Source organism: Aphis gossypii, chromosome 1 (genome assembly GCF_020184175.1).
Source record: "Aphis gossypii isolate Hap1 chromosome 1, ASM2018417v2, whole genome shotgun sequence".
In the NCBI taxonomy this organism is placed as follows: domain Eukaryota; kingdom Metazoa; phylum Arthropoda; class Insecta; order Hemiptera; family Aphididae; genus Aphis; species Aphis gossypii.
The window spans coordinates 9,819,943-9,844,004 of NC_065530.1; the positions used below are offsets into that span (position 1 = coordinate 9,819,943).

Sequence of the window (24,062 nt, forward strand, 5' to 3'; positions counted from 1 at the left end):
TGTCAATTATATATCAATTTTTATTTTAAAGGGTCGAAATCGGTACAAATAAATTGAAAGTAAAAATTAAATAAAAAGTGAAAATCATAATTTCATGTTATGTTATCTTAAATATTTTGTTCTCCTTAATCACCATTGATATTAAACTGATAATCATTCTTGATAATTGTTACAATTTTTTCAATTTTGACATCTAGCGGTTAATAGTAGTATCAATTATGTTAGCTTACAGATTTTTGCGTTATGCCGCATCTATTTATAGTTTAATCTATTGTATCTATTCTGTGGTTTAATATCAATGATGGCCATTTAGTGAAACAAAAGATATTGATCCATGTGACACCTGCGGCTTTGAATCTAAACCTCCGGCGAGATAGTTGTCTAACCACATTCTTGTTTGGTTATAAATGATAACAGCGTGCTGTTATCTCGACAAACAGCGGTACATGATTTGTTTACATAATTTTCTACACTTGGCTGTACAGCGCTCACCACTCAGCATTGCTAGCTATACCTATTATACTTAATCTGTGATTGCTAAATTCTTCTCGAAGAACTCCTCGCCAGTCTATTAATTTTACGTGTTTTGGGTCCACTTCGTTGTTTACATATATATTTATATCGCAAGTGCAAAATCGTCGTTTGAAGGTTTTACCAGTAGACTAGTTAAAGTGTTTGTCACACGTTCCTGTTTCTGACTATGATTTATTCTGAAGACGGTGACGGGATGACGCAAGACGTTTTCAAAGCGATATTTGTCAATGACTTTGACGGTCTTCAGAAGATTTACGCCAAACACGACCTGAGCACGGACATACTGGACGAACATGGCATGACACCGCTCCAACACGCAGCGTATAAGGGCAACGAACAAATCGTCCGTTGGCTGTTGAACAGGGTGAGTAAGCGTTAGATTTTATTTTGGTTTATTCTATTCAGTCTTATTTGTACTAATCATATGGTCCATTGCAGGGTGCTGACGTTAATTCAGGAAAACACAAGTACCAGTATACTGCCCTACATTTTGCTGCACTCAGCGGCAACCCCGTTGTATGCAGTTTGCTGTTGGCCGCTGGTGCCAAAAGTGATGTGACCAATACCGTTGGACGCACAGCTTCACAAATGGGTGCTTTCGTTGGTTAGTTAGTATGCTTATCAAAGAACCTTACAACATTAAACTTTTTTTTACTTTTTGTTTTAAGTTCACTGATGTATTATTGTAGTTAAAGTAATGAAAATGTTTTGGTTAAAATCTGAAGATATAAAACTGATTAATCAGTTAGATAATGAGAGTTTATTAATAGCTGTGTGACATCATTAAGCTGAAGAATGAACATGTTCTACATGTCAAAGTAGTTTGATTTACACAATGATTTCAATAACTTATGATAATATTTCATAATTTTTTTTTTTCATAATCCTAAGTATATTTATGTGCTTAAGATAAAAATGCGATTTAAAATTTAATATAATATCTCGTTTATATACTATAAATTATACGTAGTTAAGTAAAATTATTAATTTCGGAACTCTATTGCTGTGGGACATCATAATCATAGGCAGTGGTACAAACCAAATTTTATAATTATGATTTTATTTACTATGAAAAAACTAAAAAGTTTATAAAAATTATAATCATACCAGTGTCATTCACACAAAAAAACACTCAAGGTTACATAAAAAAAGTATTATCTACAAAGATTGAAATCATTGTATTAATCTAAACATTTTTACATGTACCTATAATATATTCTACCATTTACACTACAGCCATATTGCATTACACGCATATTTTTTTACGACTATCTCATTGATTAATTAGTGTTAAAATGTGAGACCCAAATCAATTCTTAGATAATGATATATTTTAAAACTAAGTAAACTTGTTTTTAATGTTGTGATGATTATTAATCACACTTGCCAGATATTCATAAGATGTTTATTGTTTAAACACAGGCAATCACAATTGTGTGGCTGTAATTAGCAATTATGTACCAGAAGAAGAAGTCACTTGTTATACAATACCAGATTCAAATGAAAACGAACCAAAGTTACCTCCAGAGTTAGCTCAACCTGTTCACAAATTTATTATGATGGTATCATTATTATTATAACATCATATAACTAGATTACATTGATTATGATAAATAATAACTATCATTGTACCATAATATCTTATAGACCAACATCCATCCAGTGAAAGTGGCTCTAGAAATACCTCCAGTTTTCCTGGTTGATGATAATGCGTCAAAAATTTTCAAAGTGTTGAATTTGATGTGCGAACGCGAAATTAATAAACAACTAGAAACAAATGAAGTGATGGCTTTTAAGTTTCATTATTTAGCTAGCATTCTGATTGAAATTGTCAAGTACAAGTAATTTCTTGTTTAAATAGTTAACAATACATTTTGCATTTCTTAATATTTTTTTATTTTATATTTACAGTGATGTAAAAAGTGAAAAACAGTCAGATCCAAAGGAATTATTCATTAAGAAAATATTAAAAAGTGAAATTTATTCTGAAACACTTCTAAAGGATTGCATTAGAATGTTTCCATTTAGGGACTGTACAATTTTCAGACAGGTAAAATTATTTTCATTTGTACCATTTTGTATTTATTTTGGATGGTGCTCATCCTAGAAGGTTCTACTAATAATAATACTTCATCCTAGATACCTACTTATAATATACTAAACATCGAAAAATAAATATAATTAGTAAAATAGTATATTAATCTTAGTTTTTGTCCTTATGTTGAAATTAATTAATATTTAAATCTTGAATTTATGAAATGCTTGATTATACAACTTGTATTGATAAAATTTAGTTTATAATCCCTATATTTTTTGTAACAGTGTTTGAGCTAAAATCTTCAACTTATTTTTATTCAACTATTAACAATAATATTTTATTTAAACATTTATGTAAGCTAACTTAACTTAAATATGCAATTTTACTATATGACTGATTTTCTGTAATTATTCTTCTAATTACTTCCAAGAACAAAAATTATTGTAACTTCTATTTATTATATAATTCAACGTATAACATAACTATTGATTAATTATACGATAAATATATTACTATTTTATTTTAGATGGTCGCTAGTTTGACAAGAGGTAAAGATAGTATGACAGCACTCAACGTTATACTGGTAATGATTGGAAACAGACGTGGAATGGGCATAGATTCGTTTGGCGAAGAACGCATATGCGGTACATGTGCTGAAAATAATGCTACCAAAAAATGTGCCAAATGCAAAGCTGTGCAATATTGTGACCGTGAGTGTCAACGCATACATTGGTTTGTTCATAAAAAGGAATGTAACAGAGAAGCCAGTAACAATGGAACTCTACAAACATCTATAGACAGTTCACATGTAGCCGAAAGTTTATCTGGACTAGGGATAAATTAAATTTCAGCCAAAACAACTTAAATAACATGATGAAATGTATTTGCATTAACTACATATTTATGTATAAAATATTTAACGATTGATTGACAGCATATGTTTCACGTTTTAAATTTAGACTAACATATATGTAGAATTATTATTGAGCAATTAATAATAAGAAAATATGTGTCATAATACAGTTCGTATAAATTAAGTCATTTAGAAGCTTTTGATAATGTTTTTTTTTTTTTTTTTTTTTTTAATATTGTCATAAAAACCATATTATTATATAATAGAAGTTTGTGCGTAAAGCATTTTGAACCTTTATACCTTTGTTAGATAGTTTTTGATTTGTTTCCAATTTAATAACAAGTAATATTGTACCTGTTTTTAAAACATTTTTGCTGATTAATATTCAATCATTAATTTGATTCAATAAAACCTCCGTTTAAACTTAAAACGATAAGGTCTAAATATATAATGTAATTTAATCTGTTAGATGATCGATAAAATATTGTATGCTGTTTTGTGTTTGTCAATTGGACATGAAATATATTACTACTCATTACTTAATAGTATTAATTTTATAATAAATGTTATTATACTCGTATTATTTAATACACAAAAGCTATACAATTTAATGTTTACCAATGACAAAATATATAGATTAATATTATATAATATTTGTGCTATTTACTAAAAATTATCTAATGTCTAATAATTCGTGAACTCCAAACACCGATCGTAAAGAGATATTTTTTTTTTTTTTAGCATTTTTTAATACACAGTTGATAAGTATATTATGTAAAACACGAAAACATAATCTTTAATGCAAATAATAATTATATTTCAATAAAATATCTTAAAAAGAAAAAAGTGCATAAAGTAACAACAATTATAATATAATAGTATTACAAATTGCTATAAACAAATTTTCTGACAAATATATTGTATTTCCAAAATGTGATAGTATAAGGGTTGATATAATATTTTTCTCACACATAACAAAAGTCGGGATCGATGAATTAAAAAAAAAAAAAAAAACTATTATTGATTCTGTAGTCATTTGCGCGTTCATTGATTTTGTTGGATAAACACTGAGATCGCTTCTTTTATGGTGGTGTTTGACGTCATGGACTTGGACACGAGCGGTTCGTTTGTCAACGGGCTACTGAATTTACCTCGGCGGAACCAAGACATCATGGCCGATCTGTCGTAAGTATGTCCGTCTGTTCAGAAAGAAAACCGTTTACGCATTCATATTAGTTTATAATGCGGTTTTCTATGGGTCTACAAAATACGATCAATAAACGGATGCATTTTTTTTTCGCTTTCTGTTATCGTTTCGTCTGTTTATCATCGATAGTAATGAGTACAGAGGATGAATGAAGGGGTCGTTTTTCAAATCCCTTCTTGATGTAGGTACGTACTTACCTTTGAAAACTCTTCAACAACGAGAGTGGGGACTAGAGTTAAACTTCGGATTGTATACCTGAACATATCACGGGATCTCTGAAGATCTGCTGTGTTATTGGACAGATGAATTCGTCGGGTATGATTGTCGACGACGATAACTTTGACAATGCCACTTCCAAATCTCGTCTGTCGTCGTCTGCGAACGAAACAAATCGTTTTTTTTTTTTTTCATTTATTTATTACTTATTACGTGTGCAATGAGCCGTTGGACGAAAACACAGTAATGTTATAATTCGTGTACCTATATCGTCATCGGCGATATTCGGCATAATTAATTTTATTATATTTATATTATACGTTTATATAATGTGAACAACTGTTCAGATTTGATCAAAAAACAGTTTTATGAAAACGCGGGATCTACTTTTTTACTTAGGTACGTTTTTTGTTTAAAAAAAAAAACAACTATACCGCATAGTGGAGTATTAAGCAATTATGATTCGTACTCAATTTAATCGTATAATACGACATATAATATAATATGGTACTTAGTAATACGTATTTACACACTTACCGGAAATGCCGCTCAATCGCATTCTGTGTGCTTCCAAAGAGTCTATCAATCAAACACAAGAATTACAAAATCTATTATTATTTTATAAACAAGGGTGTCATTTTTTTTTTGGAGGGGGAAGTACAAATGTACATCCAACTTTTTTTTTAAACGCCGATGTAGTCGATATACTTAAGTATTTTATATCTTTTCAATATTTAAAAAAAAAGTTCTTTTTGGTGAAGTCAAATTAATTTGAACTATCTACATAAATAGTAAAAGTTACATGATTTATTATCAAGTAGGTACTTAGTAAGTACAATATATTGTTTTAAGCAAATATATAATTTAATAATATTATAAAAATTATTAATATTAATAATACCTATATTAATATTACAATACGCGTAAAGTGATTGACAAATAATACTTATAATTTATACTCATTCATACCTATATAATTACACTATGACGTGCAGACTATCCACTGCTACATTTAAGTATTCACTGTGCTGTTTACTATGTTATAAATATTATATCTTGAAAAGTTATTATTTTTGAATTTTAGTCACTTACCGATTTTTTAATTGACGTGGCGTCTTCATCGTCCAACGGTAAATTCCACAGAAATATAGCTTTGTCCAACGACCCTACAATGTTGTTAACTTTGCATTAGTTAGCATTTCGTAACTTTTGAATAGTGCCACTACAATATCATTAATAAAATATGTTATTTTAAAATAAATAGGTACTTTAAAACAAGGCCGTATACGAGTATAAAAGGATAGTTGGCGGTTCACCCCTTAATAAATTTGATTTATGTAAGTAACTTAACTTTATTATAGTAATTTACCATTTGGTCATTTGGATAGGTACCTAATAATATGATAACTATGTTTGATTGATTATAATATATTTATATTGTTAAATATTTTACTATAATCTAGCTAATACAAATTCTGATGGGGTTTTCTACAATATAATTATATTATATTATAGATAGATAAGTCATACACTCAATATTAAAGAAGTTTTGTTAACCGACGAAACGTCCATAAATACTTAATGATATAATATTATCGAACAATAAATTATCACTCGATCGTTTCACCAAAAAAAAAAGTGATAACTAGATTTAGTGCTAGGTATAAAATATTCTTTAAAATAATAATTGTACATAATATCATTTTACTTAAAAATATTCTAAAGTTATTATTATGTATTTATAGTCAGTTTATTTTGTTTAAAATACTCGATGTACCTACGTATATTGCTTTCTAAGTTTCTGACTGTGATGATCGCATACCTATCAATCATATCGAAGTTTACCTAAATAATATTTTAACGATATGTACACACACTAGCTGTACAGTAGTGTATTTATTAAATTATTTTTCAAAAATTATATTATACTCAATTATACTCATAGTTTGTATTATGCTATTAGTATAGATACTAAATATTAAAAAAAAAATAATAATAATAACTGTTCAAATCCGTTTTGGAAAACCAAATGGCTTTAAATCTTTAATTTTATCAACAGCGCCTATACTATAACAATATATATTCATTCATTTGTGTATAATAAATTATAATTACTAATATAATAACCTGTAGCCAGTATTTTATTATTTGATGAAAATGAGCAACAAGTGAGGATAGCATCTTTAGGATCGATGACATGCAGACAATCTCCAGTTTTCTAATAAAAAAAAAAAATAAACATTTCAATACTCGCAAGCTAAAAAATAATCAATTCCTATTATAATAGCACGGCAAATAGGATAAATATAGCCCTCAGAATATATTTTTTAAATGTTTATCAATGAAATACTTATTAATCATTATATTAAATTAATATTTTTCTAGGGGTCTATTAGGAGTATTTTTTAAGGTGCTTAATTCCAAATATTGTCACCATTAAATGAACACCTACATACTTAATATTAATATTGACAAGAAATCAATTTTTATTTACTTTAGAATTACAGATGATTGTCAATTAATAAGAATTATAATTCGATCACAATTAGAAATTACTAATTAGTTATTGATTTAAAAGCCAAAAAAACATTTTTTTTTTACATATGTGTAACGGTTTCAAAATTTGTCAAAACATATTTACCTAAAGGCTAAATGTGTAGTTACTTACTCTTCATGTACCTACGTTGGGTATTATCTATAATCAATATGTATGCCTTTGGCATTTCGAATTTTAAGTTTAGCTAAAATTAAAACTTGTGGGGTATGGAAAATTTATAATTTATAATTTTTTGTTGTAAACAAACTTATGAGTACAAATCAAAGACAAAAGACATACATTTTCACTTATTTTTCACGATAAGTCAATTATTATAGTATTGTATTGTGATTTAGCGTCTACCGTTTGCCATATTCGAGCTGTCTTATCCAGTGAAGTAGACGCCAAGAACGTGGTAATATGTCGTGGGAACTTAACGCACGTGACGTCGCTACCGTGACCAACAAATTTCATTTTAAAGTCAATTTGGCCATCCAGCAGCCTCCAGACTTTTACAGCGGCATCACTGCCACCAGTTACCATCAACATCGACCGTGGTTTTCTAGATGGATCTGCGGCCATTAGCCCAATTAATAATAATATACATATATAATAAACAAATATATAAATATTTTAAAGAATTAAAAGCACATCGAATTCACGAAGATTTTAATTTCTACGATTATTGTAATATATTTGGATAGGTATATCAATAATGCACTTTGAAAAATTGGTATAAAAAAATTTGATGTATTTAATTTATTATACCAGCGGTTCTCAAACTGTGAGGCGCGCCTCCCTTAAGAGACGCGAGCACTTGACAGGGGAGGCGCGAGCCGTGTTATTTTGTCATAATAATAAGAATATTTGTATGTTTAAATACTATAAACCTGTTGTTTATTTATTCATGGGAGGCGCAATTATTTTTTTTTTATTTTAAGGGTGGCGTAAACTAAAAAAGTTTCAGAATCGCTATATTGTATAATGAATTATAGTACTTTGTCAGTATAGGAATATCGTATTATTCGTACTATAAAATTACATTATTTGGACACTCCATTTTTTTTTCAGACATTTTTTAATCAATTTGCTATCGATAACATTAAAACAAAACCACGCAAAACGTTATATAAATATATATTCTTATAGTTCCACAGATAATTGATAGTAATTTGTGCGTATATAATATACAGTAGGTATAGGTATTGTAATTATTATTTATTATTAACTATACGATAAAACTTACTCTTGAACGCAAAATGGGCGCTGGTTATTCCGATATCATGTGCTTTGTCCTGGACGATTGCACTAGTCTCAGATATTATATGCTTTTTAGGGTGAACAGACCAAATTCGGAAGTGCCCTTCCACACAACCTGACATTAAATAACGAGAATCGGGACTGAACGAAACACAAGTGACGTCTTCGTCATTCCCGCACAGCTTCCTAAAATCGTTTCTATGTTATAGTAATTATGTTGAAATAATGTGTTAATTATACTAGTGATTTTTTTTTTTTTTTTTACATAATCTGAAGTCAATACTACAAAAACAATATTTTTTCAGTTTTTTTATCAACATAAATTTTTAAGTTTATTAGTTTTAATTTGAGACATGAACAAAAATAAAAAACAAGACGAACCATTTAAGTTTTTTTTTAAAGTACTAGAAGTGGGGGCTAAATGTCTAACGGTTACCTTGTCAGTCATTTGAAAACCATAATATACGTACGCGACAAGTTGTAATGTTTCAATTTTCCACACGAATACGATTTCGTTGTTGCAAGCTACAGCAATCAATTCGGAGTTTCCGGAAAATGAACAAGATCTTGCTCCACCGTACTCAGTATGTAATGAACCTTTTTGTTTTAGAGTCTATAAATTGATTTGCAATAATTTGCAATAAATTATATTTATTATTTTCTATTGCGAAAACGAAATGGTCCAAAGTCATATATTAAGGATAATTTACCAAACATACTCTTCCTTATTTTTTCATTTAATAATGAACTTATAAAAATTCTAATTACTGAGATCTTCAAATAAATTTAATTGAAGACCATATTTTTGAATTCTTGATATTTTTTGTAAGTACTACTAAGTGAATATGTCCTGTGGTGATACAAACTTCTGTTTTCCAAACGAAACCCCCTCCATTCCATTAATACTGTAAATTATTTAATGAATTTTATTTGAAATAGTAGTTATTCTCGATTATTAAAAATATGTTTAAAATAAGGATGTTAGTCTTTTAAAAACTTATATATACATAAAAGTAATATAATGGATCTAGCCGTGTTTATTCATGGACCATTTTAATAAATTACATAAATAATGTTGGATTAATATTAATGGCTACAACTTTTAAATCACCATATTCACCAAATTATTGTTTTTTAACTCATTATAATAAATGTACAATTATTCTCAGTACCTACATAATGTTAAATAACTAAAAAATGTTCAGGGTTTATCATTTGAAAAATAAAAGTTTGTATTTCCATGGGACACTTTTTAAGTAATACAAAAAATCTCAACAACTTAAAAATATGGTCTTAAAAGAAAGGGTGGACGAGCACATGCGGTAAACCCTCTGTAAATGAATATTGTAAATCGTTACATTAAGATCCCAAATAACAGTCATTCCATCCAACGAACAGGAGGCCATGTACGACGAGCACGGAGAGATGACCATCTGTTGTACCGAATAATGGTGAGCGTGCAACGGCGAGTCTTTACATTCTTCAATACGTCCGTTTTCGTCAAAATTCCAAACCCTGATGGTCTTGTCACTGAAAACAATTTAAAGAAAATAAGACAAGGCGGATAAATATTTCGAAATCTATCAACGACTGTTGTTACCCTCCGGATGCCACGAAGTATTTGCATTCGTCGCTGAAATCACACGAGTTCACTGAATTTGTAAACATTACTTTTTCCCTCAGGGATACTTCTACTTGAATTTCTCTTCTGATGTTTACTGCAGATTTTAAATTCTGAAACCGATATATTACATATTTAATTTATGAATATTTATTCCACATACATACATCACAGTATGAAATGTACATAATATAATATTATTATTATGTAGTAAAATGACACTCACCTCTGACGAATCGTGTAATTTTACGTTTAAATCTAAATGGCCTTTCACGTCCCAGACAATTACAGACTTGTCGTTGGACCCTAAAAAATGAACGTACAAAATACGTGAACGCGTTATAATTCATTTTAAATATTTGATTTATTGCTATAATATGTGCATATTTTTGGGTGCATAATAATGTATATTATATTTTGTACATATACAGTATACGAGTAAAAATTACAATATTATGCTGAGCATGTATGTTCACGAAAAATCGTTCAAATTATGTGCATTCGTGTAACACGGACGTTAAATTATATAAAAAAAATCATAGAATCGTTGGCAATTTACCAGTTACAAACAGTAAACCGTCTTGAGAGAATCCACAAGTGTTAACGTAACGGGTGTGTCCTTCCAACACTTGTAAGCAAACTGCATTGTTTGACTCGACCATCTTAAGACAATAATAAAAATAACAAGTCTAACGGTATAATATTATATATGATTACATTTCAGTAGGCATAAAAAAATAATACTATGATTCGTTCTGGGAGACTATTTGTCACTTATAAGTTATAAGGACGTTACACATGACCTGCTGTCTGCATGTTGCAAACAAACATCGAAACATATTTTCGATAAGCAGAACCAATTTCGTGTTATAATCGTTAATATTAGAGTGAATGAACCTATTATAAGGCTCAAAGGTAAACAAATTATCAATGTTTGTATGTCAGTTTTTTTCTATTAATATATAATTTTTTTTAAGTTGGTTATAACTACCTACTTATAAGCATTTTTATACTTCAACATTTTATATTCCTTAACTCGCTTAAAAATTACAATTTCTTAAAAAAATCCAACGCATGTACATAGATAATATAATAATATATCTGTGTTTATATTAATATTCTTACCTTCAAGTTCGATAATAGATTCACTGTTATATTTGAATCTAATAAATAACAATACGAAATTGGTTATATTGAAAGTACATTTACTATATTGTACCTATGCAATTAAATGTTGAAAATAGAACATGTGGATATGACGTTCTCGTCGCATGTAAAAATGAAATTAAAAAAATATTTTCTAATGTTTTAATTGTAAGCTCGTTGACTGATGGTTATTAAAGGTCAATATATAAAATATATTGATTAAAAACTATTGTATCATTTCAAAAGCCCATAATTAAACTCCCTGATTGAAATTTAATTTTGAATCAAACTCGCGATAATGATTCACAGCTATAATTTTAAAAATATCGAATAGAAATTGTGTTTACAGTGGCCTTAGACACCGCAGACCAATTTAAATAGTAATAATAATAATGATAATAATAATAAAATAATAATAAGAATTGATTTGTCACACTACTATCATTGATTATATCGATTATGTTGGTATAATGTTTATGTATCACGGGCCACGGCGATATAAATTATAATAATACATTATATTATATTTTAATTTAAGCACAGGTGCAATCTTGATTAATTTTTAAAAATATTTTTTTGCTACCCTGTTTTCAATTCTATAGTTTGTTAACTACAATACACGTATTTTTTTTTAAATCACGATTCTTGAGCTGGATTGAGTTTGAATTATTTTAGTAATTTTATAATTCTACAAGATTTCAAAGGATGCGCAACTATTTAATGCTTGCACATTTATAGATCGATAATCGTCTATTGGCAAATTATCTAAGTACTACAAGGAGTCAAGGACACAACTTCCTTTCTCACTATCTTTGTACATACAATATGTTAATAATATTTGTATATATTTTGCCCCCCCCCACGAAAAAAAAAATAAAAAATACTTAAAGGGGTACATAATTTACTTATTTAAGATCGTTACCCGCCAAATCCTTGTAGTCTTGTCCATCGACGTAGACGCGAACAGCGTAGCGTCATCACCGATGCAAAAACACACACTGGTCACCGTTGATGAATGGCCATTCAAAGTATGAACCATTTCGACAGCACACTGATGAGAGCTTGCATTTTTCTTCCAAAGAGTCAGTTGCCAGATTTTCACTAAGTTATCGTTACCGCATGTTAGCGCACTGTACACTTTACCCTTATCTGCAACGGCGAGAAAAATATACCCGTATAGATTTAAAAATTAAATACAATGAATGTACATAAATGTTAGTGTTAAGTGTAAAGTGAATAAGTAGATATATTATTAATTAGTTGAAGTCAATACAAAAATTATTATTGCTTTATATAATACCTATTAAAAAAATATAAAATTACCATGAATCACGATGATGATATTATTACATTTACAAGTTTACTATAACAGTAAAACGTCATCAAATATTTCAATATATGTATAGTACTATTTACTCGTATTACTAACTAATAAATGTTTATAATTATATGATTTATTTTTAACCTAACCTAGCCCAATCTAACCTAGCCTTGTGGGAACAAAAATTTCAATATAACAGTATGCTAATATTATATAATCAATAGGTAACAATAGTAACATAATATGTATAGTGCTATAGTGCAGTACTGCAGCGTATTTCAATTTCATATGAAATGTGCATTCTAAACATATACCTATTATACATATTATTAAAATTTGCTTCATTACACCTTTTTAATGTATATTAATATTTTATAAGATTGTGAACAATTCTATATCTTATTTTAAAATAATCAAATCATCTTAATGTTCATATTTTTTTTTAAACTACTTAAAGAGTTATTGATACCCATTATGAAGTTTCACTCACTTGTTATTGTAGTGACAGATGATATGTCGGCAGAATTCACACCCATATCGTGGCAGTCAAATAATACATATAGAGGAGTAGTTTTTCCGCAAGTATCAGTGAGCTCGGAGACTGACCACACTTTGGCCACTCCCGTTGTGTCACCCGTCAACATAATTCTCGAGTCTGTAGAACAACATATCATCGATATAGCCTCTTCGTGCGCCGTAATTGTCCTGTAAATAAGAAAGCTCCATTGATAGTTTAACGAAAAATGATATTTTTCTCAAGACTTTACATTTTACGAAAAGAATATTAATACTTTTCGTAATAATAAGTATGTACAATTATTTTGTTAAGTTGATCATTATTTATGATAAAATCACAACACGATAATAATAATTAGTATCTATTTTAAATAGATATCACAAATGATAAATAGTTTTCAATAGTTTAATAATATAATATAATATATTATGGATGTCGCGTTTTAAATTTAGTACTTTATTTAATGAATTTGCTCAGATGATTTTACAGTGGTATTTTAAACTACTTTCCATGATCCATATTATTACCTATAGTAAATAAATACATGTAAATGTCAAAAAATAAAAAAAACAATGGTTGATTTAATATTATACACACCCTTTATTATTAATTTTGGTTTAACAAACTTATATTAAAATAAATATTTAAGTAGGCACTACTCAAACCGATTCAAGTAAATAAAAAATTTCAGTTTAATTGATTAACTACTAGTTATAGCCTTGCCAAAATTATAAATTTTTAAAATAAAATTAGCTTTCTCGAAGAATTTAATAAGTAGAAGTATAAATCAGAATCACTTTTCATATCCATCCAGTAAATAAAATTTTGGTTCAAGTTATTACAATAATAATAGTTAATTTTAACAGCTATGTGCCTAAATTGCCTATACAACACGCCTTTCAATTATTGTTTTCATTTATTGTTTATTTATTTATTCGTATGGTAAACAAGTTTTTAAAGATAATTATTAAATTACCTAACAAAGTATACAACTTGTACCTTGAACAAAATTAAATTTATCAATTTCTAGTTGGTTAGAAAATTTACCATCTGTAGTATGAAAATATTACTCAATTAAAACTTTAATTTTCATGTAGGTAATTACATTTGATGCACGCGTCAAAAATATTTAATCATCGTTAAAATTAAATAATTAAATTTAATATTTCTTTTAAACACGTTTACACGATATTCCAACATAAATTATAATAATATGAACATTATCTATACCTGACCAGTACTCGTCTAAACATATCCCACACGCACATGGTCCCATCGTCACCAGCGGATACAAAATATTTATAATTTGCCACGAAACACGACGACCTTATACCACCGCAACTGTTTTGAACAAATGTATGCACAATTCGTCCGGTCTAAAATTTATATTGTAAAATATCTATATTAGTGTTATATTCAATTTATAATAATTAACATTTTAGGTATTTTATGTATAATATTAACATACCAATGAGTTAAGTATAACGTAGACTATAGACAAATCCCAAATCATACTCTTCTGAATATAATTTTATATATTTATATAGATCTATCTAAGCCTATGCAAGTGAAATATGTTATGCTCGTACAGACAGCCAAAATTAGAAGTATCATAAGTACTTACAGTCAACGTATGTCTTAAATAAATACTTATGTATAAAAATACACATCGTAATTATTGTATGAGAGATATTATAAATTCGATAAATAAATTATTAAAATAAATATTTGATAATCATTAAAAGGTATATAAACTATTTATTTGAAGTTAAGCTTAACTAAAAAAAAAAAAAAATAATTATTTAAAATCATAATTATCATATTATAATTATTTAGATTTCATAGGTACGGTAATAAATTGTTTTCAAATAAAATATCTGTAACTTAGTGGATTGTACATGTAGGCATTGATTTACCGATGAATTTAATAAGTAAATAGAATAAATAGATAATACTTCTATAGTGTATAATGTAGATATACAAAATATTAAATATTAAAAAATTGCATTAAATAAAAATAATTAAAAGCAACTGATGAATTCTATCATTTAAAGTATAATATAAAACATTCAAAGATATATAAATGTCATGGATGTCAATGAAACTTGATAATAATTAGTTTTAAATTGTGTATAATACACGAGTACATACTCGTGTATTTTAAAAAATAATTACGTTTTATATAATGATTTATTAAATACTATTTATACATACTATAATAGTATAATGAACAATATTATATTTTATATGTTACGGCTTTAATGACATATTATAATATACTATATATAGTATTTAATATAATATAATACATATTAAATAATGGTCTAAAAATATAACCCGACAAATATTATACGGAAATATTTTTAATATACTTAAAATTTAATAAATGATTTCAATCTATCATTGAAAATATTTATTTAAGATCATAAAGACATAAATGTGTAATGTATATTATATTATAAATGAAACAGCGGTCATATAAAATTTGTTTAATTAAAACATCAAATGCTAATATTTGTAAGTACCTTCTCCTGTATATTATATAAAATATATATGATCGTTTAGATTTATGAGGACGAAATAATTATATACAATTAATGTCAATAGATAGTTTTGTGTTGTTTTATAAGAATGTATACGTTTATTTGTAAAGAGTATGTGTGTTTATGACAATCATTAGCGGAACTAAAAAAAAAAAACAACTCTGTAAGTAGAAAGCCAACAATTCATAATATGCGTTCAAATATTGGCAGCAAGTTGGATGTTGTACGATAAGGATATATTTTTGTAGACGTGATTAAAATGTTTTATAGCTATAGGCTTAATCGAATCGATAAATTGTGAGAAAACATATAACATTATGATAATATAACGTTATGTCGCGGTCGGTTTGCATTTAAAATTCAAGTCAAAACTCAATTTTTAAAATACTCGCGTGCAACGATGACGATATCGAAAAACACTAGGTATCACATATATTATTATATAATGTTTTTAAGTCACAGACAGACTTCGGTTAGGCAATGGAAATATTTAACTTGATAAAATCGATAATCGACACAGTCTACAAAACGATCGCACAATTTGGTAATACTAGAAAATATTATTTTATAAAAAGGGAAGTGGGGATGATGCACACGTATTCTTGTTACTGTTTTTATAGTCATCTAAAAAATCATCAAAACACATAGTTTCGGAACGTTTATGTCAAGCTTTCACAAGCCTCTCCGATCGTAAAAATAATATAATAATAATGTACAACTTTACCTCGACATCACACAGCGTAGTGCTACCATCTAAGGACGACGTAGCCAAGAGAGTAGCGTCTCCATCGAATTGTACACCAGTGACCATGTACTTATGGTGGGTCAACGGCGAATAAGATTTTTCCTCGAAACCGTGGCCTGACCGCCATTCCCACACGCTCACCGTCCGATCACTGCAACGATAATCGCAATATTTGTCAATTATTTGCGACACGAATGAACAAATAAAACATGGCAATATAATGGTTATAATATTATTATTTTTATAATTATATAGTTTAAACTATGTTAAACACTATAAACACTCGTTGTTTGTGGGTATCGATATATTTAATCTATAAATTGTATAGGTTAGGTGTAACTATTTAAATCACGCTCTTACTCGAACAGCGGCGATTACGTTTAAGATACGCCTTATTGTATTTTTATTTATAAAATGTCTAAGAATTAAACGAGATGTAAAAGATATTGTGTACTGTGAACGCCTGTTCATAGCAACCAAGGTATACGTGGTATGTACAGTATACATAGATCTTTTCTAAATGAAAACAGATAACTGTATCAATAGTTCAATCATTTGACGTCTTGGAAAAGGAAAAGAATCATCGCGAAGTGCTCTATAATGACATCACGAACCAATAAAGGTTTATGGCAAGGTCTATATAATAGAATATTGATCGGTATTATAATTTATAGTCAATAAACGGATTCGTATTTTATAGTATTTAATTGATTAAGGCTAAAAGATAAGTCGTTATTCGTGTGTTTATATAATATAATATATATGACATAATGTATACTTTTTGTTTGATGTTAAGCACAGTTGTATATTAATATAGTTTATTATTATTCAAAGACACATGGTGTAAATATTTCCAGCCGATTCTTCTATGGGAAATGATCTATTACACGTATTTACGTATTGTAAACAAAAAAAAGTTTGAATCCTAAATTATAATATTTATCAGTGTCTTAAACATTTTTATAAAACCTTCATTTGAGGTTTGTTAGAATATTTTGTTTTTTTGCTTTGCAGTTTTCCACTTAGTATACCAAAAGTTAAATTAGAATTACAAAACCTATTCGAATTAATTTCCAAATAAAATTACTTCTAAATTTCTCATCTTCAATGAAATTTACGTACCTATATCACTATATTAGTATTATAACATATTGGACAATATTAAATGTAAAAGACAAAATAGTGTGTATTACGCCGAATATTTTATTACATTAATTAATTATGATAAATGAGAAAGCTATCTATCTTTAAATAATTATCCAAGAACTCTATCCTCGTTTATGGCATTATCTACATTTTGTGTATAACATATTATTTAATAATTTATCAACAACTTATATTTTATATTGTTATATCTACTTCCTTTAAACGGAGCTTGTGTTGAACGTATAGAGAGTTATACATCACAAATTTAAATAATACATATCATTTGTGATTTATAGATTTCATCAAACGCAAAACGACGAAAAGTGTAAATGGAAAACGTCATTTGACGGTTTTATCAAAATTCAATGTCAGTTTTTCAATAATTTGATTTAGCTCAGTATATATTGCTTTAGTGTAAATAACAGATTTCCCTTATATGTATCGCAGAAATATATATACAGATATATATATAAAAACAATGTATATATTATACACCTGTATATATAACAGAATATTGAATAGACGAGATGGGAGCACCTACAACGACAAAACGGCCTTACCTCGAACCGACGGCCAGATGAAATCGTTTGGAAAAACAACATTTGGTCACGTCGCTGGCGTGTTTGTGAATGGTCTGGATACGTTTGGCGGCAACAGGAACGTCCACGGCGCAGGTAGTGTCGGCCGAGGACATGACGGCGTGGCGCAAAGGCCGTGACTGCACTAACGCGGAAAAATATTGCACGAAAAGCGCGTAAGTATAATGTATGGAAATATAATATATAGTAATATAGACACGATCGAGTGTATAGAATGCCTGCTGCAGGCGGACGGCGCATCGTCGTTATACATACGCCGATGCGACACTCACGCGACTACCTGCTACGGACGGAATATCATTGTATTCGATTGATACCTATATTATACTAATATATGTATTATTAATTCCTCGACTTGGTATATAGTTTATTATTTGTACGTACCTATATAAACGATATAACACAACACCGCTGACCGCGGACGATGACGTATAAATTATAGGTACAACAAGACACGAATAAAATATATCGATGGTCTAGACTATATAATACTATTTAGGGTATAACTTAAACATTATGAAATGTAATATTTCAGCGTGAAATTGTCGAATTCTCTAAATACGCACTTTGCTATAATTTAATATAAACGCCGTGAACTGTTTTAGCGTAGAAGGTTATTTTGAGGAGGAGATTGTCTCGAGTTACCAGCTAGGTTATAAATCATAAAACATGACATTTTTTTTCCAGTAAAAAAATTAATTTATAAGACATAAAAATCCATATCTGTTATAAAGGCGGGTTCTTCATTTTTACTCGTATAAAAACTGTTTAGGGCGCAGCTGTACTATATAGTAATCATATTTGTCAATAGGTTAACACTTTTTTTTATAATAAGTATATACATATCTTTATTACTTTTTTTTTTGTATACCCTTCGTTGAGCCGGGCAAATAATAGGTACCTACGTATAGCATATATAAATATACGTTAGTTTTTTTTTTTTTTGATTTAATAGTGTTCATTGCAATTTAGAACTATAAAATATTACTGAACCAACTACTAAAATTGTATGTTTATGAATTATCTTCAAATTACTTGACAAATGTACATAAGGCATACACGAGTACCTACCTACAGCTATGACTGGTCATCATTTTCTCACCATACCCCAAGCTAGTAATTAATAAATTCTACTTCTTATGTATAAAATACTTTGTCACTTTCGCGCCAATTTATAACATAATATATTTAATTAAATTTTAAAAATTTTAAATTTTTTCCGTGAAAGTGTACTTTCGTCTTACACATACAATTTTTTTAATATTCTGATAATACAAATACTTTTTAAATAAAACAACAACAACTATTTTTTTTTTTATTGTGGTTAAGTTGGTTAACACTTCAATAAATATATACCTACCATGCAGTATTCACGCGTTTATTTTTCTTTATAATAAAATAATATTAATGATAATAATTATTGTAGGTAAACATTGTTTTTCCTAATTTATTTTATTGAAAACTAAAAAAATGACTAATTGCTGACACCAAGCAAATAATATAATTTTCTATTATTTAGTAGTATTTAATTTTTTCTATTTAGTTACACCTTATTATCACACTTATATTTAAAACCATTATTGCAGGTCATTAGCTCATTTCAATAAACAAATTAAACAAAAATAATCACCCACTCTAAAAATGGAAGCATTACAATAATAAACAAACTATAAATAAATATTTTTATTGAATACATATATCGATTTTCTATGGCATTCATTATAATAAATTAGTAAGTATTATTATTTATTTAAAAATATTTGTGTGCCTATAATAAATATATAAGTATATAACACACTCTTAATAATATGATGTTTGTTCTTAGTACCAAGTGATAGGTATATTTATGAATATAGATAAAATATAAAATATGTGTAATATTTTCTATAATATTTATGTAATTTACCATCGATTTCATTTCTTCATGTTTTTAAAATAAGTATAGTTATTAATAATATTTTAACAAATAAAATAAACCTAAGAAATTTTTAATATTTTATTAATTTTGGATGAGAATCACCTTGACCGTCCAATGGACAATCAACAATCAATATTGGCTATAGGGAAAGGTTAATGTAAATAATTAAATATTTTTTATACCGTAGTAAGAAGAACATTGTTAATAATACTAAAACTAGTTTCAAAGTATTATTATCATATAATTTTAATTTGTATATTATATTTTACCGCTACTAGTACAGTATTGATTAAATTATTTTTATTTTTATCGTCTTTTAGATTTAAATTTAAAATTTATTTTTTTTTTTTATGTAGTTAGATTGCTCATATTATTATAATATATAATTACTATTTTAAAAGGCACTTTTTTACAATTTTTCTTTATTTTATTATTTTTCAAAACATTTAATATTCATTTTTAAATACTTTTAAATAATTTAATAACTTTAGTGGTTTTTAATGTATCTACAACTGCTGTAGTTACTAATTAAATACATTTTTGCTGATTTTCGTAATTATTCACATATTCACTCTTTGTAACACTGAAAAATTATGTTATTTAAAATACATCGTATAACGAATATAAAATCGATTGCACAACTTTTTATTCAGATACCTTTCAATTCAAAATTTAGTGTTCAAATAATAAATACAAGCTAAATTGTAATTTATAAATTAAATTTTTCAAATGTTTCATTAAACACTTAACACACCGCTTTCATTTTCTACTGCAGTACAAATAAATGTAATCATCAGTTTAATGGCTGTCTTTATGAAAATTAAAAATATTAATTTCCATATAGTTTTCATTAAAGTGTAATCTATATGAACAATTAGATAATATTATAGAACCATTATTTGTTCAAAAGGGGATGTCTATTCTATTAATATTTATAATCTAACTGCACATACTGTATTAATTTCTTCGAGCTCATTTTTCAAACAAACTAAATTTGTATCTAATAAGCAATTGTTTAATATATTGTATTATACTAAGTCACTGTATGATCCATAAGTTACATATCATTCCGATTATCTTCATGGAAATCGATTTATTTAGCTGTTCTTTTTTAACAGTCTTCCGTAAAAAAATTAAATTTATTTTTATAGCAATATATTTTAATAAGAAACTTCAACATTTAAAAATAGCTGTTTTTAATCCTATTTTTTAAAAGCTGTATAAAATGTATAGATAAATTATAATTGATCGATTGCATAACGATATATTTTATGTTATAGAATTACTTGTATTTTTACTTTTTAGCATGATATATAATATATATTTGTGTTACGTAGTTACGTTACCATTTGGCACGCGATTAAAATACAAGAATGTATTATAATAATAATTTAATCAGTGTGCTTAAACATATTATACCTATCACCTCAACATAGTACACACCATCACCATATTTTAAACTTTCTCATCGCATCGATGTAAAATTTATAACATATATTTTGTGCTATAATGAGTAATGTAATTATTACTTTTATTTAGATTTGTGTTTAAAACTCATAAAATTTCAAAAATCCAATGCTTTTACATTTACAGCAGATTAAAAAAAAATAATTAACCATGTATGATAAAACTTGCATAATATAGAATATGTTCATTAAAATATATTACTAAATGTATAAAAATTAACTTTTAGTCATTTACGTAATAAAATATCCATGATATTTAATTAATAAAAATAATATTTTTTTTTCAAGCTGCTAGCTGTCAAGTCAAAGCTTATTGTTAGTTACGTATTATTCATGCATTTTCAGCACAATTTCAAACTCTTGACACAATATCTCCATCGCAACGTAAGTGCTATACATTTTCATAAAAAAACTATAACAAAAAACACACAATGATTATCCTTGGGAATAAAAGTTGAACACGTTTAGAGTTTAAAATGGATTATGTATCTAAAATCTTCCCATTGTATTAACTATAAGTATATATATATATATATATTCTTTTTTGAATTTAACAGATAAAAGTAATTTGTATTTTACATATTATATAAGTTCAATAAAAATATGATATTCCAAAACCGTTTAACGATGATAACATTTATATATATATATATATTATATATATACTGATATACATAATTTATTTATATATTGCATTTCAATAACCCTTTAAATATATACCGTTAAATTTATAAACAACCGTAATCTAACGTGTTGAGAATTTACAATATCTGAATATATATATAGGTACCACATATTGCATTTTTATACTTTGATTATCGACACTATTTTTACAGTAAAACTCTTATAATTTATTTGCTCGACATGTTATAATATTAATGTGATGTAAATTTGTTTACGGTTTATGGTTCTACGAGAGTACGACTTCCAACGCTCATAGCAGATTTCTCAAAATTCGTGATATAACTTATTATAATATTAAATAAAAACAGATAGAATAGAATAGATCGACTCTTTTCAGATTATTAAATAAATAATAGTAATTAATTTAAATTGTTATTATAATTTATTTATTTCTGATACTTTTTTTCAAAAATGAACAAAACGTTAAAATATTAAATTTACATTTATAAATTAAAATCATAATACCTATAATAAATATAAATTTATCAATAACATCAGAATAGGTACTTATAATGAAACTAAAATAAAATATTATTTTAATGATGAAATAAAAAGAACTTTCAACTTTTCAAAACAGTAATAACTATAAAACTATCATTACGAGTTCTTAAAATATCGAAGACCTTGACAGCTTAACATTATAATAGTGTTTTTGTTAAATATTTGCTATCAGTGTATATCTATGTATAGTGTTTACTGTTTTGTATATTATATTAAAAGTATTTTCATTTTGTATTGGAAATAAAACATTCAATTAATTAATTTTTTGTGATGAAAATGAACAAAATCGATACAACAGTTTGTTTTGAAATGAAATAAGAGTTTTCAATTCCCTTAAACATCTAGTTGTATAAAGTATTTTGTTTTTAAAATGTATTATGAAATTATATCAGTACAATTATACAAAAATTTAAAAAGTACAAATTCAAAATAATGCTGTATAATGTACAGCATGTATTATACTCTATTGAAAAAACTCAAATTATATTTTCTTCAAATTTTACCGATTTGCCTAATATTGGTCCTACATTTTGTTGTATAAAACAATAATTTTCTTAATTTTATATTTTTAATATTTATTAAAAGTTTACATTTTGATTTTATTTATTCGAATCCATGCAGTTAATGAATATAATTAACAATTATTTTTACCATTATGTCGTAAAAAATAAAATTAAACTTATAGTTTTGACAACTATGTGTTATAGTTACATTAAACATTGAATTTTATTACAACTAGCCAATAAAAAAATAGAGTCTCAACAATAATACCTACTTAAGAGTTATATCAAGCATTTTCTGTAGTTATCTACGTCCTACAGTAACTATAAGAAATATAAGATAGCTAATTTATACAGTCCTGACAACCATGTTTTGTAGTTAAGTCGAGCCATGTGTTAAGTTACGGGCGTTACAGTAACTAAACCAAAACGTAGGAAAGCTACTTTATATAGGCCTAAAAACAATATTTCATAGTTATATTAAGCATTGTATTTAATTACAATAACTAATCGAAAATTTAGACGGATACTTATTGTAGTTACGACTGCTGTTTTTCTTAGTAAAATTTACAATAACCGAAGTCTATAGTTAGCTAAATAAATACAACAAAAACTAAATAGTAAATGGTAATAAGAATTCAATGAATAGCTGTCGTTATACCAATTTAGGACTATATATATATCCTATATAAATTGATTTAACTATTTTTT

At 27.0% G+C, this 24,062-nt stretch overlaps 2 protein-coding genes and 1 long non-coding RNA gene across 5 annotated transcripts; 2 read left to right on the forward strand and 1 right to left on the reverse strand.

The window, feature by feature from the left end:
• The first annotated feature begins 183 nt into the window (after positions 1-183).
• Positions 184-3,989, forward strand: LOC114125658 (ankyrin repeat and MYND domain-containing protein 2). 2 transcript variants are annotated; one of them, XM_027989420.2, is made up of 6 exons: positions 184-898; positions 973-1,138; positions 1,957-2,096; positions 2,182-2,369; positions 2,446-2,584; positions 3,099-3,989. In XM_027989420.2, the coding sequence occupies exons 1-6, from the start codon at positions 701-703 to the stop codon at positions 3,414-3,416; spliced, it is 1,149 nt and encodes a 382-aa protein (XP_027845221.2). In that variant the 5' UTR covers positions 184-700; the 3' UTR covers positions 3,417-3,989. The 2 variants fall into 2 exon arrangements, with proteins under 2 accessions (XP_027845221.2, XP_027845220.2); XM_027989419.2 differs by having other exon boundaries at positions 190-898; positions 2,182-2,375.
• LOC114125661 (WD repeat, SAM and U-box domain-containing protein 1-like) lies at positions 3,634-18,523 on the reverse strand. Of its 2 annotated transcripts, XM_050206293.1 has the most exons (17): positions 18,244-18,522; positions 16,517-16,688; positions 14,480-14,625; positions 13,223-13,437; positions 12,334-12,560; positions 10,825-10,927; positions 10,492-10,571; positions 10,245-10,378; positions 10,003-10,174; positions 9,115-9,257; positions 8,631-8,830; positions 7,748-7,956; positions 6,976-7,066; positions 5,937-6,014; positions 5,386-5,427; positions 4,888-5,007; positions 3,634-4,624 (listed from the first exon to the last, which is right to left on the reverse strand). In XM_050206293.1, the coding sequence occupies exons 1-17, from the start codon at positions 18,375-18,377 to the stop codon at positions 4,470-4,472; spliced, it is 2,421 nt and encodes an 806-aa protein (XP_050062250.1). In that variant the 5' UTR covers positions 18,378-18,522; the 3' UTR covers positions 3,634-4,469. The 2 variants fall into 2 exon arrangements, with proteins under 2 accessions (XP_050062250.1, XP_050062246.1); XM_050206289.1 differs by lacking the exons at positions 3,634-4,624; positions 4,888-5,007; positions 5,386-5,427; positions 5,937-6,014 and having other exon boundaries at positions 7,685-7,956; positions 18,244-18,523.
• LOC126551935 (uncharacterized) lies at positions 18,348-19,979 on the forward strand. The gene is made up of 2 exons (XR_007605792.1): positions 18,348-18,437; positions 19,869-19,979. It is a non-coding gene; the product is annotated as an uncharacterized LOC126551935 (long non-coding RNA).
• The last annotated feature ends 4,083 nt before the right edge of the window (positions 19,980-24,062 follow it).